Here is a 16509-nt window from a genome sequence, read left to right on the forward strand (position 1 = left end):
AGATATTTTGTGTAAGAGTGTGTCAATATTATTTTTTTTACAACAAATTTTTTGTATTGACAATATGGGACCGGACGCCCTGCTCATTATAATGCAGTGCCGCTCAGGATTCTTGAACTACCCAAAAATTCTGAGCGGCACTACGATTGCGCTCGTCACCTTAACAGAACAGTTATTCATTACCTATTTCAAACACTGGTCTCTCACAATTCAATGTATTAATAGCAATATGAATTAACTGTGTGTGCTATGCGATTGTGAGAGAAAATAAGTTGTCTTTTAGTCCCTGGTACGTGGGACAAAAGTGGCCGATTCTCTCCCGGGAAGACGACTTGTCCCTCGTACCAGGGACTGAAAGCGAGGTTTTCATCCAGGTGGAAAAAATAATCGTATACGCACCACGTGAGATATGTAGGACATTTCCCGACTGGGTGAGAATGACCTACTTTTCTCCCTACGTGCGTGATATACTATTTTGAATTTGAATTTCATATATGACCTTCTCGCAGAGACAATGTCGCTGAACGGCGAAGACACTCGCGGCCGGGGCGGCATGAGGGGACGTGGAGCGTCACGCGCCCGGGGCGTCAGACGAGGAATGCCTCGACCGGCGTCTGTGCACTCCCATCCTCATCAGCTATACCAGCACCACGAATACACGCACCACGATATGGCTCAAGTAAGTGCTTTCAACCACTGAGGCAGACATAGTGTATTTAGACTCTACTCAGACTTTACTTATGTAAATCTTACCTGAGTGTGATAAAACGGGAAATTAATTTAAGGATTGGTCTCCGCTGCGCTCCAACTAGATACCGCAGGCGTAGTCGCAAAATGCGGCAACTAATATAACTTCCAAGTGGGCATAGTTGAGCCAGACTCGAACAATGTGTGACGTTGCAAGTTAAACTGGAAGTTTCTCCACGGAATTACCAAAAATGACACGCGGGAAGTCGTGTCAGTTTAATTATGATACATATAATTTGTAATCTTAGATCATTCATACGCCTCGATAAACTGTGGCTGGAAAGCCTAGAGAAACTCTCTATGAAAAAAGCAATTCACTCTATTGTATGTATATATATATGCATATATCAGCTTGGTTATAGACAATCTCTCAAAGAAAATTTTTAAGAAATAAATCTTATGACTGTTCATTGTCAGTAAGTTATGAAAATTTAATATACGTTCACAAAAATCGTCACCTTTTTCTCTTAATTGTGATTTTCATTATTATAACACTATAAATAAGGTATTACTTGTAACTAATTCTAGTAGGCTTCATAAGGTACATAATAGCTTTAAGGCTAAATGTATACACTTTTATAATAAAGTCCCAGCCACTGTTTTATTAAAAAATGGCTCTGTCGTAGATCTTGCTGCTCCAGAGCTGAATATCTAAGTGATCCCTCAGCCTGGGACTAGATTATTATTATTTTATAGCAATAGCAATGACAATACAATATTGTATATTTTTATTTAAAAGAGCGCAAAAAAACAATACTGGGAGAGTTTATTGCGCCGTTTTTTCTCTCTCAGAACGCAATTTGTTTCTGAAGTGGTAGTAGTATCTATTGTATTAGAAATGACATCAAAAAGAATTATAAAGGAATCAATTTTGAGAAAATAATGCCTTTTATGAAACGTACAGTCATTGATAGATTGAAAGATGACGGCTGCAATCTTGTGAAAAACGGAGATAGCCAGAATCCGCTACGTTTTAAGCAACTGATCGCTTTCCAATTTGGCCGGATTATACTTAGTCGCCATATTGTACTCACTGAACTAATATTACTGGCCTGTTTTCATCGGTTGTCCAACAGCACGAGACTCTATCTGGACGTATAAATTATTTAAGCTTTCTGAGTTGGTATGTTGTTATGTCTGAAAGGAGATTGAGTGATTTTAATTAAAACTTTCTTTTTCTTTTTTATTTTTATATTAAAATATGGATGTGACATTTCGGCTGAGAGTGTCATATCCATGGTATGATCACCCTTATTGAAATTGATAACTATTCTATGGCATAGGTATTGGTTACTGTGTATAAAAATTATAGTGATATTCATTATTATAATACTAGAAATGGGGATTGCTTGTAACTAATTCTAGTAGGCTTCATAAAATACATTATCGCTTTAAGCCACTGTTCAGGCATTATCTAAAAATAATATTAAATGTTTTATAAAGAAATGTCTCTGTCGTAAATCCTACAACTTCACAGCTGAATATCTAAGTGATCAGACAGCCTTTGACTAGATTATGATTATTTTATAGTAATCGCAGTATTTTATTAAAAAGAGCGCAAAAAAAAAGAATGCTGGGAGAGTTTATTGCGCAGTTTCTTCTCTCTCAGAGCGCCATTTGTTTCCCAAGCGGTAGTAGTATCTAGTTTATAAGGAATGCCATCAAAAAGAATTTAAAAGGAATCAATTTTGAGAAAAATAAATGCCTTTCAATTTGTACACCTGCTTTCCATCCGTAGGATCTGTAGCATCTAATGAGGGGTTTTGTGTTCCGCCTGCACAACTATTTTTTCATCTGTGACCTCCAAAGTCACCAAGTATTATTGAAATGTAATGTTAATAGTTTTTTTATAAATAAAGATTCTTTACGCCCGCTCGACTTGGGGAGTAAGCTGGTGAATGCGTGACGAGAGCGTTACGCGAACGGTGATTTCTTGATTATTTCGTAATTTTTCTAAAGCGCACTCATAAAGTTTTTGATATTATAATATTGACACACTTTTTACACAAATTATCTTGTGTTATGGTTGCAAGACAACGACATATTTAATACAATATACTTACTTAAACATACATAAATACATTTAAACATCCATGACTCGGAGACGAAAATCCATATTCATCATATAAATGCTTGAATCTACCGGGACCTCTAGCTTAGTAGGTAGGATCGCTAACCACTCGGCTATACAGGTCGCCATTATACTTCAGCCTTAGCAAAATCTGAACGAGACACTAGTGTTGCAATAAATTTGATTTGCCATCAATCTTACTTAACTTTGGCGACCCCTATAGCCCAGAGGTTAATGACCCTGCCCACTGAGCTTGTCTTGCACTATAAGTACAGTCTACGTGTATTAGGGCCTAGATGATTTGTGAATATTACTTAGTTCATATTAAATATAGGCTTTGTCGGCTAGTACAAAGAGAATCATGGCTTTGCAGTCACATTAAACAATTAAAGATAAATTTTGATTATAATTTTTATACACAGTTAAACTGTTGAATCAAAACACATAATGCCGTTGAATATTAGGGTTTTGTAAAGGGTGATCATACCATATCTTTATCCCTTCCAATATCCGGGGCGTTATGCATGTCATGCCAAATTTCATTAATGTTACCATCACGATGGATCATCTGTCAACGCCATTGAATATAACACCATTGGTTTTAATTTTCGGAATATTAACATTGTTGTTGTGAAGTCAGTAAACAAAGAGTACTTCTGAGTGGTCAACCAACGTGACGTCATTGTGACGTCACTAAGATGGCCGACTGTCATCTGTCATATTATCGCACGCTTGGAAGCGGTTTTAAATTGAATGGTTGTATTATTTAAAGCTCTGTTCAAACTGAGGCGAATAACGCACGGGAAGCGGGACGCGTATTAGCGTAATTCGCTCGCTCGCTTAGCCTCTCAAACTGACGCGACTTCCCGCGTGTCATTTTTGGTTCTTCAGTAGAGAAACATCATGCATTGTGAGATCAAACAATCCCGCCGGGCGTCCCGCTCTTGTTTCGCTTCAACTTGAGCGACTACTCGCGTCAATTTGAACACGTCCATACAAGTTAGCTGACACAATCGGCGCGAGCGACTGCCGTCTCGCGCGTTATTCACCTCAGTTTGAACAGGGCTTAAAATCGGTTTGCGTTTAAAATTAAGGTACTTGTTTTATAATCATTACTAGTTGGGTAGTTCTGAGAATTAGAGTTAGTTCGAGAATCGAAACGAGACGAGTGCACCCACCAAAAGATGAAACATACGCTTTTCTTGTACGGTTAAGGGTTAGGGTTCACTTAGACGTCCTAGACTTCTAGAAAGCGATTTTGAAGATAGGAGGATCTGTGCCCGTTTTACGAAACTATGACAAGCTTCATAGGCATGTACTATGGCAGGCTCTGCATAAGTGGGAGGCTCCTTTGCACAGGATGCCGTTTAGTTTATGAATACCACAACGGCGCCTATAGCTGCCGTGAAGCAGTATTGTGTTAGCATGTGCTGTGTGCTGTGTTTCGGTCTGAAGGGCGCCGTAGCTAGTGAAATTACTGTGGAAATGAGACTTAGCATCTTATGTCTCAAGGTGACGAGCGCAATTGTAGTGCCGCTCAGCTATCATCAGGTGAACGTCCTGCTCGTCTCGTTCCTTATTTTCATATAAAAAACATTCATATATTTCACTTAGTTTATTTATAAGGCCGTTAGTGTTTTTCTTTTATATTATTTGGTACATAATATTGTATAGTTATTACATTTTTATCTATCATAATATTAGTGATTTAAAACGATTACTAATAATATACTACTTAATTTTAAAAATAAAACTATTTTCATCAATGGATTTACAAGGGCGCATTAATTTTAAGGTGCTTTTTATTGACATAATTAATTAATCGTAAATTAAAAATGATATTTTTGGAAAAATGTCATGTACCGGTACAACGACGGGGTGTATTGAAACTTGAGGGTAGGTTGAAATTAAAGTGGGCGATAGATAACAGGAAGAAATTTGCTATAGGATGCGAATACTTCGTAAATATTTAAAAGTGATGATGTCACCTTGAGGCCTACTTTATGCTCATTTCGCACCCGAAAGAATGTTTTTATATAAAATATTTTCAAAATATGATATGAAAACACATATTGAAAGTCAAAAACTACCACCCATTCAAAAAAGTATGCCTCAGACCTGAGAAGAACGAGTGCAACAAACTCGGCGGGCTTCTTTTTTTGTCATAAAAAATGTGGTTACAAAGCAATATCGTACAATTAATCTTATTACTAAATAGCCTGAGAGCGATCGCTCCATTTCCAATCTGTGGTATAATTTAGAAAGTAATTTATGTTATAACAACGTTTACCACACAAACGTCTTTTGTCAACTCTTTTGTATTTCGTAATACATTTATTTTGTACATTTTCTGACATCATGTTGTAAAAGCATAATATTGAAAAATAAGAAGTGCAGAAAGCTAATAAAGTTAAATAATTCAGTTATTATTTACATTTAAAGTAATAATATCAAACAAGTGCGAACATGCCAGATACATTTATCTGGTATTGATAAAAAAAAAACTTATTGCGTAGTACTTTTTTTATGAATCAAATTATATCATTATATGTATACGCTACTATCAAAATTGTTCTTATGTAGATAATATTTCTGAAAAAAAAAGCAATTTGTATATCATAAAAAATTATACATTATGTTAACCAATCAATTCGTTTCTATACACCCCGTTTTGCGGTACTTGGCTACTGTAATCGCTAAGCTTATGGCACGGACACGACGGTCTGAAATAAGGGAGTGGTAGTGCCGATATTGCGCACTCGCTCGCACTTTTTATAACTAAATAAAAAATCTGTAATTTTGAGACCTGTGGGCTGTGCTACAAGTTTTGGCGTTACCAATTTTATTTCACATAATTTACCTGTGTGACCGGTCGCTTAAAGAAATACTAATTTTGGAATAATATATTGTCAATACTTTGCAGTTTTCGTATTATATTCTCATTCATTATGTCATTGCTTTACCGCTTTTGGTGATACACCGACTATGTAACCACACGCGTATTGGTAGATATTGGTTTTATCGATCCAAACACAGAGAACTTTGTATAAAATATTTGTTATTTAAATTAACAACAATCATACAGAGTAGAACAAATATCACTTTAAAAAACTCCATACTATTGCTTACATGTATGCATAATATAAGAAAAAAAAAACAATAGTCTTATTTAAAATACGGATTCATTCTTCAGCCTTTTGCATGCTTTCATAACGCATAAAAACTCGCTTACATGGTCTTATAGATTTCTTTGATACGTCATTAATTAGCTTGATAGTATGGAAGCGACTTTTGTCGGCTCAAAAAAGTTGCAAAGTATGAAAAAATTTTTGGATCAATAAAATAACATGAGTGGTTTATTTTGTTAAATAATACATTTTCGGTAAAGTATGGTTACATGGTCGGTATACTAACAACCTCCCCCCTCCCAGCTGCGTGTCGCTCAACCGCCGATGCCTCAGGGCCTCGTGTTGCACTACGGCCTGGGAGCTCTCGGGCCCCCCGGAGCGCTCCCTCCAGCGCTGGGGCCCCAGCTCGCGCAAGCCTACTACTTCGGCGCTGCCGCGGCAACTGGAACTCCCTACGGCATGGGCTTGGACCAAGGCACACTGAAGGATCTTATCAAGAAGCAAATGTAAGTAGATTTAAATCAGTTTTCCAACATGGAGTCCGAGAACTTGTAGAGAGCACGCCGGCTGACTGGTTTTGGTCGAAGTGCAGGTGTAGCATTGACAACTCTTTCACCATAATTGCGTTGATAAACACAGAATCACTCAGATAGTCGGGCTTAAAAAGAAAAGAGAAGTCTAAGTGACTATGGGCATTTTGGGAAGGAAGAAGCTTTGGAAGCTCCTTTGCACAGGATGCCGGCTAGATTATGGGCCACAACGGCGCCTTTTTCTGACGTGAAGGAATAATATGTAAGCATTATTGTGTTTCGGTTACTTACTTAATTACTGGGCAGATGAATCTTAACATCTTATGTGTCAAGGTGACGAGTGCAATTGTAGTGTCGCTCAGGATTTTTGGGTTTCTCAAGAATCTTGAGTGGCACTGCATTGTAATGGGCATAGCGTATCAATTACAATCAGCTGTACGTCCTGCTCGTCTCGTCCCTTATGCTCTTTAAAAATACAATTTTGATAGTAAATTTCACTAAGTAAGTAAGTAAGTCTGTGTTGTTGCATGAACGTACGTGACACACCTAAAAACGGGTACCGGTAGACATTGCAATAAATCGGTACGAGGGCGACGCAGTTCTCCTTCATTACCACTCATATAGTTTGCTCTCTCCGAGTTGAGGCACTACTTGTATTTTTAACACATATTATTTGCGATTTTAAATACTGTATTTGTTTGTACTGTATTATAATGTTTCATATTACGTCCCCAGCGAGTATTACTTCAGCCCGGAAAACCTGTCGCGCGATTTCTTCCTGCGCCGCAAGATGGCGCCGGACGGCACGATCCCGGTCACGCTGATTGCGTCATTCCACCGCGTGCGCGCGCTCACAGCGGACGTTCAGCTGGTGTTGGACGCGATCCGCGACTCGGAGAAGCTGCAGCTCTTACAGGCTTTCAAGGTAAGCACAAAAATACATTATTAACTTATAATTATTGAACTGAATATGAAAATGTAGGATGAGATGTATGATAAGATTAATAATTGTGGTATTAGAAATAAGAGAAATTCATATACATTCTAGGAAATGATGGGATGATCAATCAAAAAGATCAAAGGGGATTTTTATAACAAATTTTAATACCACCTTTTAAAAAATCAGAAATAGCTAAGACTTAATTAATTTTACAATTAAAAATATCAAATTGTTAAGCTTCTAAGAATAAATTACGAATTACACGATGACTCATATTAGAACAGAAATTGGGCAGTGTAACGCCCTAACTCGTCAACGGTTATAGCGGAAATGTGTCGACGCTTTTTTAAAGGGAAAGGGCTACCCTCCGGGATAACGACGGGAGGGAAGTGGTGAATGCTCTTGCATACCAACGCAGCCTAAGTCTGCGTTGGTTATGTGGGACTCACGTAAAACCTAGATGCCTACCCACTAAACACCACCTGTGATTGGCTCTGGGCAGGTGCCCAGGTAAGCCTTCATCGAAGGCAGGGAGACGTCGCCTTTTAAAAACATCTTCACCCTGTCCACCTGTCACCGTCAGCAATATATACATATAAATCAAAAAGACGGCGTTGGTAATTTTATTCATCATCAACCACAATAGGTACAATCCACCATAATTTATCGCTGGAAAGGTCTTGATGGTTTGGATTTTTATGTGGTCAGGCTCTAATTATCTTCAGCTTCATAGAGGCAGGAGACAGACCAGGGACGATCGAACTTGAACTAGTATTACGTGTGCATTCAGTTTTAAAAGTTTTCTTACTTATAAGTTTCATTTATAATCCTAGGGAGTTCCGTGAGGGAAATCTCTTCATAAGTTGTTAAGTTGTTGAGTTAGAGATGTAGATTAGAACCCCGCATCGTCCATGTATGTAGGTATATATAGGGTTTTCCAATAAGGATTTGACAATTTTTTTTTAAAATATAATGAAAACCATTTGAGATATTTGAAAAACTTTATTATCGGGTAGAAGCAGATTCAAAACATTTATGAATGGAACTCGACTTCGCTCATATGGCCACCGCGGGCACGATTGCAGCATTCGATTCGTTGGACCCACATCACACAACAAATATGTAGACTCAAAGTACTAGGGCGAGAATTACGACCGAAAATCAGCGTTAACGCTCTTAAAGTTAACTAAAAAGGTGCGTTCACAACCTAAATTCAAAATTGTCAAGTCCCTTGGAAATTGGAAAACCCCGTATAATCCCAGAGCTCAGGAAATTTACTAAATTTTTTTTCTATGTTATAATAGGTTCGGACGGCTTTCGAACCAACTAAATGGCCTATCCTGGATATAACAACTGGCAATAATGACGAGAGCACAGAAAAGCAGACGAAAACGGACGAACACGAACAGGTGGAGGACAAAACTAGCGAGGAGCCGGAGAAAGTGGATGAAAATAAAAGTGACGTGGCGAAGCCGATTGAAAATGAACCTGAAGCAGACGGGAATAAGGTTGCAGAGACGAAGGAAGTGAAAGAAGCAGTTGACGCGGAGTGTGAGGAGAAGAGGATAGAAGAACCTCCTAGTATGAATAAAGATTCTGATGAGGTGAGTGAGAATGAGTTTATTGAAAGTGTTTGTTTGTAGACAGAAACTATTTATACTTATAGCAGACTTCAAGTAACTAAAAATTCATACTTTAAAAATAACAAATTGTTTTGATTTGAAAGAGCGACATCTCTAGTCCATTTCCTAATATGCAATTAGTTGATCCTGTAGATGGAGCTACAGCCTGAGAGTTGAACAAGACTTACGATCCATGCGTCACTCGGACCTTTGGCTTAGTTGGTAAGAGCGTTCCGACGGAACATGAGAAGTCGCAGATTCGAGCCCCTCATCTCTCCCCATCGTTCATAAATTTAAATTAATGTAATTTGTTTAAAAGTTAAAATAAATTTTCAGCATTTTGAAGTCGACTGACGATGTTATAGGGAATTCATTAAAACTGAATAGCAAAGAAAATTTTCGCATAAGTAACTTATACGGGGCGGCATTTAAACGATGACGGGACGGGGAAGGAATGTGGTTATTAAACAGCGACGGGAATTTGGAATGAAAACACACCGTGAAAGTTACTGGGAACTGACGTACTAGTGTTGTGAACAAGGATTGATATGGATTTAACCGACTTCAAAAAGGAGCAGGTTCTCAATTCGTTGGGTTTTTTTTTATGTATGTACACTGATTACGCTGAGATTTATAATTCGAGTTACGTTATTCTTCTTTAGTTGGATGCGAAATAAATGCCATTTGCTTCCATAAAAAATTTGCACAGTTTGGCCCAGTAGTTTTCATTTTATAAACATTTTTTGTCTCCGTGGATGATATAATTGTTTTCTGTGTAGGGCTTTATAAGGAATTTGTATTTCTTTGTTATATATTATTATTAACTGCGAACCAAATGAGGTGTATTAAATTAAATTTTAATTTGCTTTTTTTTCATTTGAAGTATTGGCTTTAATTGCTATTGCGTGCATACATAGCGGAGTCACGAGCGTGACGGGGCACGCGGGGTTCGGGACGTGTTAAATTTTATCGCCGACGGTATGTTTCCTTCCCCGCGCGTGTCATCTTCCCGACCGGTCCATGCATTCGTGATTCTTCGTTTACATTTTCTATGAAACGATATTTTGGGTTACCCAATGCGGGTAGAATGAAATTCTTGAAATTAAACATACTGTTTTGTTATTTTTGTCAAAATTTACATCATAAAATTACTTTTGGTAGAAGCCGAAAACAGAAGAAGTCAGCCTGGCCAGCCAGACGGAGCAGCCATCATCAACATCCACACCCCAACCGCCGGGTGATGCTGCGGCGACTCCCGAGGGTAGCGCTGAAGAGAAGGTGGACTCGAACGATGAACCGCCACTCCACGTTGAAGATAAACCACCAGAAAGACGGTATATCACTTATAATACAGCTTATATTGTCTTCTACCGCATTTATTACAGGGAGTGTGCCAAAGAGCTGTTTGGCCTGTTGAAATTAGGGCATCATCCCCACCATCTGGATTTGTGGCGGTTTTCAAGGAACTTTATTCCACGTACTACAAAGCTGTGGAATGAGCTTCCTTGTGCGGTGTTTCCAGGACGATACGACATTGGTACCTTCGAAAAAATCGCATACACTTTCCTTAAAGGCCGAAAATGCTGCTGTGATTTCTTTTTATTAGATTTGAGTACAAATGAGCGTATGGGTTCACCTGATGGTAAGGAATTTCCATAGCCCTCTCTTACCGGAGTACTTGATAAGATAGCTAGAGTTAAGGGCTTCTTCATAGGCGTGGAATTCAGTTTCACAATAAAATACCAGACAGTATACTAGGACCCACAGAGCACAAATTCAGGAAATATACTAAAGCATCTTTGACAAAGAAGGCTTTATATAGTATATTATATATAAGATAATTATGCAAGCATAGAACCAAGAACCAAGGTTCTTGTCTGGTTCTGCGCAGCTCACCTAACGTATAATTATTAAATATGCTAAGTTGTTATATGATTTAAAAGTTGGGCTAGGAGTTTCTTATCAGTTCTTCTCCCTATGCCAAAGCCCCCTTTGCGAACTGATGTAGGACTTCATGAAGTTTACCAAGTGTTGTTGTAGTATGTTATGTTATTGTCACTCCCTATGTTCAATAAATATATTTCTCTTCCATTAAGAATATCCCGCTATTTAGGCCTCACATCTCTACCATAGAGATATTGGGTTACGCAATGCGGGTAGAACGAAATTCTCGAGAATATACTGACTACTTTGTTCAACAAGTTGTCATTTGATTTTGAGAAACAAATCTATCAAAGATTTTTTAGGGATCATTATTGGATATAAATTTTTCACATCAATTTAGGTTAATTTCTATGTGAACTCTGCTTGTACAATTGTACAAATTAAATTTGTAACCAAAATTATATGGATGACGCGGAACTCGAACCTGCGCTACTCGGGTTCCGTCCGAGCGTTCTTATCAACTGAGCCAACTGTCCGAGTGACGCATCGACCGTACATCTTGTATGCATTGCCCAACTCTCAGGTTGTGGCTTCATCTGCACTCTACAGGATCTACTTTACAGTTGATAACCTGCTCAACCCCAATAATTGCATATTAGGAAATTGACTTGAGATGTCGCTCTTTCAATAGTTTTTTTTTTTTAAGATATCCCCAAATAAATTATAGTTAGTAAATCATCGTATTTGTTGGATGCAATTACTAATTGTAATCACGACCATCTAATTTATAAGTTAATAATATCTCACGAATGTTTTCATACTTGTAACGGTTCATATTTGTAGTGGCGATTCAAAGGCGCTTAGTTGAAGCCTCTTTGAAAATAGTTTTTTTGACTTTGATAACCTGAGAGTTGAACAAGACATACAAAGTTTTACGAATTCGTCACTCGGACGGTTGGTTCAGTTGGTAAGAGCGTTCGAACGGAACCCGCGTCGCTCAAAAAAAATGATTCCAGAAATACGTTCCAATCCACAATCATGTCGAAATTGAATTAAGAACACAATACTGGTCACGTGATTCATAATAACGGACTGACACAAAATGGCAGCCCTACTGTCGCTCTTTAATTGACATCATGACTTAGTAGTCCAACCCACAAATATGGAATACACTGATATTTATTAAACTTTAAACACGAATTCCTTAAAGTGTGATGTTTGTGGCTTGGAACGTTTTTCAGGAACTACGTCCAATTAATCCTAGGAGTGAGGGATATCACTTTAATGTAACATTTTTTTTGTACTATTGTGTACTTTGTTCCAGCCGCAAGAAGCAGATGCTGGGAATATTCCCGCTGGCCACCATGGGAGGTCCTTTGGTCGCGCCCGTCTCCAGTCTGTTGAGATGTGTTCCACCGCCGCCCCTGCCTAGGTAATTACAAAACAAAACTTTACTTCCAAAAAACAAACAATCTTCCATTAAAATAAAACTATTTTTTGATGGCTGAGGAGTACAAATGAGTGTAAAGCCACCTGATGTTACAGTTTCAAATACACAAATAAAATTTGAAAACAAAATTTTATGAACGATGTGGGACTCGAACCCACGACTTTTGGCGTTCCGTGCCAGTGCTCTAACCAACTGAGCTAACCGTTCGAGGTATCGTCATAAAATCTTGCATGCTTTGTCAACCAATATGCAAATATTTGGGTTGAGCAACCTGCTCAACTGTAAAGTAGATCCTGTAGATGAAGCCACAACCTGAGATTTGAACAAGACATATCAAGATTTAAGAACTTTACGTCACTCGAACGGTTGGCTTAGTGGAAGAGCGCACGCACGGAACGTGAGATCTCACGGGTTGTGTCCCGCATCGTTCATAAATTTTGTACACAAATTTAATTTGTGTAACAATTAGTACTCAATATGTGAGGTTAGGTTGAAATTCACATTTGTAGTTACACTTTTACTTCAAATTTGTTCCGACCAATGGAGTCGCTTCTTAGATTGTTTTACCACTTTTTAAAACAGTATTATCTAAACAAATATTTGACTATCGAGTTAAAATTCCATCGACATCCAACACCAAGGCTGGGTTGCGTCATATTAGCTGCTATAGTTAAGGTTTAAGCCAATTAAAAACGTTAACAGAAACGCTTACTTTAATGCGAAATGTGTTGCACCATGGTATTCCTTGGCATAGTTAAAGTTAAAAAGTGAAATATCAAGTCAATATCGAATATTTAGGTCGCTATTTAACATTAACAGTAGCTTTAATCGGCGCATATTGGACGGTTAACAGTTAAAGTTATGACGTCATCTAAAAAATTATCAACCGGTACTTAAACATGTTTGTTATTGCTGAAGTTGGTGTTTCTTGGGTCTATGCAGAATATCCCGCTATTTAGGCCTCATATCTCTACCATAGAGACATTGGGTTACGCAATGCGGGTAGAACGAAATTCTCGAAAACACACTGATTACTTTGTTCAACAAGTTGTCAGTTTGATTTTGAGAAACAAATTTAACCAGCCCACATCCAAAAATAATATCGTCTTTAGCTTTAATAAATTAATTTCTGCAGTAGTAATAATAATCTCTATTTCTTCTAGAATGTTCCGCAGCAGGGTGGGCGCCGTGTCTCCCGTAGCCCACGAGAACCTCAACCCTGACGTGCCGGAGTTCATTCCACAGGGGATCAAGACACGTAAGTTCCAATTGCGTTGTGTGTCACGCTCACCTTCCACAGAGGAATAGATGAGAGGTGAGGTGTCTTCTACTTCTTCACGGGGAGTGTTCCGGAGAGCTGATTCACCTGATTCCTGCCGCTGAATTCCACCTTTCCAATTTTTATTCTAGCTTTTAAATTTTATTTTTATTATTTAATATTATCTTACAACGATATATTATAAAATTAAGGTTATTTATTCGTGGACTATCAATTGGACGTATGTAGTTCCAGAGAAATGTTCCAAGCCACAACATCACATTTTAAGGAATTCGTGTTTAAGGTTTAATAAATATTATTTATTCCATACATCTGGGTTGGGCTACTAAGTCATGATGTCGTTAAAAGGCAGCAAATTTTCAGTCAGCCCGTTAATATGAATCACGTGACCAGTTTTGTGTTCTTAACTCAATTTCGACATGATTCTGGTTTGGAACGTTTTTCTGGATTTACGTCCAAACTTAAATACTGCCAAATTATTTTAATTTGTTAATTATAGACTTAATCGTATTTTTTTTGGATAGCATTGTAATATGTGGTTCTGGTTACAGAAGACTCAGAGGCTCCAAAGCCTGAGCAGGTGTCGACTCCAAGCAGCCCCGCAGCCCAGAAGGGTGATCCTGAAGCGTGGACTGAGGTAAGATGATATTGACATCAAATATCTGTACATACAAGTATCCTTAGAAGTAACTGTCATTCAGAAGGGAAAATTCAAATATTTTTATTCAAAATAGTATTTGACTTCACTTATTGAAAGTTACCACCAAGTTAACTACCACGCATTTCAAAAAGAATGCCTCAGACCTGAGAAGAATGGGCTCAACAAACTCAGCGAGCTTATTCTTTTCATCAAAAAATATGTTTACAAAGTAGTACTCCATTACCAATCTGTGGCATCATTAAGAAAGTAATTTATGTTATAGTTACCACACGAACGTTTCTTAACAATTCTTTTGAATAACGCAATACTTTTGTTTTCATGATTTTCTGGGATCTTGTTGTGAAAGCATATACTTCACCCCACAAAAGACTTACTAACTCGACGTAGCCGAGTAGTAGGCATTATAAGTTTATGTCTGTTCCTGGTGTTAACATTATGGTTATGACAGTTTCTGGCAAATTCACTTATGTGCCTATGAACATACATTACATTATCAAGAATAAATTGAGAAGCAACAGTCAAGATGTTAATTTCTTTGAATTTTGCTCTCAATGATTTTTTAGGACCTAGGTTATAAATAGCGCGAAAAGCCCTCCTCTGCTGCACAAATATTGTGTTAATATCGGCAGCGTTGCTCCATAGCGATATACCATAGGACATAATACTATGGAAATAAGTAAAGTATACTAGTCGCGCCGTATCTATGTCAGTTAATTGTCTAATCTTTTTAACCGCGTATTCGTCAGTGTTACCACCACACCTATTACCGACGTGTGTTTTTGTATATTGTGTTGAAATTTTACTAGTATTGCTAAACATAAAAGGCACCTAGGATAAAATATGTTCATCGCATGTTATAAACTTTGGGGCAACACTCCGGGCTTAACTCATTCCAAAACCCTAATCCAAGCCTTTAACAAAAAGATATTAGGGCTAAGTAGAGTAATCTTACGCATTTCAACTAGGACACTAACGGAACACCTCACAATCCTAGGCCTCAGAGATTGCAGAGCATGTAGATTCTGTAATAGTGTAATAGATGTAAACCTTTACACTTCCGTGAGTGGCATTTCTTTGGGAAGATCAATTCTTCAACCAACCAAGAGATGTCGCTTCGTTGTGTGTCTTCTACCGCATTTATCACGGGGAGTGTTCCGAAGAGCAGTTTAACCTGATTCCTGCCGCCGAATTCCACCTTCGCATGACACGTCCCAAGTTAGGATATCATCCTCACCATCTGGATGTGTGGCGGTCCTCCACAGTGCGGTTTTCAAGGAGCTTTCTTCCACGTACTACAAAGCTGTGGAATGAGCTTCCTTATGCGGTGTATCCGCGACGACACGACATGGGTACCTTCAAAAAAGCGCATACTCCTTCCATAAAGGCCGGCAACGCTCCTGTGATTCCTCTGGTGTTGCAAGAGATTGTGGGCGGCGGTGATCGCTTAACACCAGGTGACCCGTACGTTCGTTTGTCCTCCTATTTCATAAAAAAAAACCACTTAAGATACATCACTACTAAAAGATATAATAAGATTCATGAAAAGGATCAATCTTAGAAGTGCGCTATAGTTAACAATGGCTATCACAATACATCATATTGGTCGCAGTGACACAGGTCTACACTGAAATATACTAAGCCACCTTACAAACCATTACGATATGATAAAGTTGGCCTCAGTTTATCCAGCCTATGCAGATTCGGTTAAGAGCCAATTCTGTTATTTTCCGTCACCGGTCTTACCACCTGCACTAAGGACGACCTACTGAACGTCGGCAGTCTCTATTAGTCCCAAGTATGCTTTTCTCACTGCACGGTCCACTCCCATGCGTTCTATGTGGCCGAGCTAGTTTATTTGATCTCCGGCTCGAAGGACCATGCGGATCTGTCCGCGCGACTTCCTTAATTCGGTCGCTTAACACAGCGACTATATCGCTAACAATGGTGTGTATTTCCAGGTTAAGCGCCGTTCTAAAGCGGGCTCTCGCGAGCGGAGTGCGCCTGCCGGCCGCGAGGAACCGGAAACCGAGGTGGAGCCCCGTGAGGAGCTGCACTTCCAGCTGGATGAAGAGCTGGACCTGCCGCCACCCAGACACAACACTTTCACCGACACCTATGACTAGTAAGTAAAAACGTTTATATACTACTGTATAGCTGACCCGGCAGACTCCGTACTGCCTCAATGTATAAATAAAAT

The 16509-nt window shown here is 38.6% G+C and overlaps 1 protein-coding gene across 1 annotated transcript in view; it reads left to right on the forward strand.

Annotated features, from left to right (window-relative positions):
* Window positions 1–670: 670 nt before the first annotated feature.
* LOC126973496 (la-related protein 1) overlaps window positions 671–16509 on the forward strand; it is a 30171-nt gene continuing 14332 nt past the window's right edge. Inside the window, exons 1-3 of the mRNA XM_050820825.1 lie at window positions 671–679; window positions 8802–9020; window positions 10200–10372. Of these exons, the coding sequence (XP_050676782.1) occupies window positions 671–679; window positions 8802–9020; window positions 10200–10372 (401 nt within the window). The remainder of the gene's footprint in view (window positions 680–8801; window positions 9021–10199; window positions 10373–16509) is intronic.

This window comes from Leptidea sinapis, chromosome 2 (assembly GCF_905404315.1).
Source record: "Leptidea sinapis chromosome 2, ilLepSina1.1, whole genome shotgun sequence".
In the NCBI taxonomy this organism is placed as follows: domain Eukaryota; kingdom Metazoa; phylum Arthropoda; class Insecta; order Lepidoptera; family Pieridae; genus Leptidea; species Leptidea sinapis.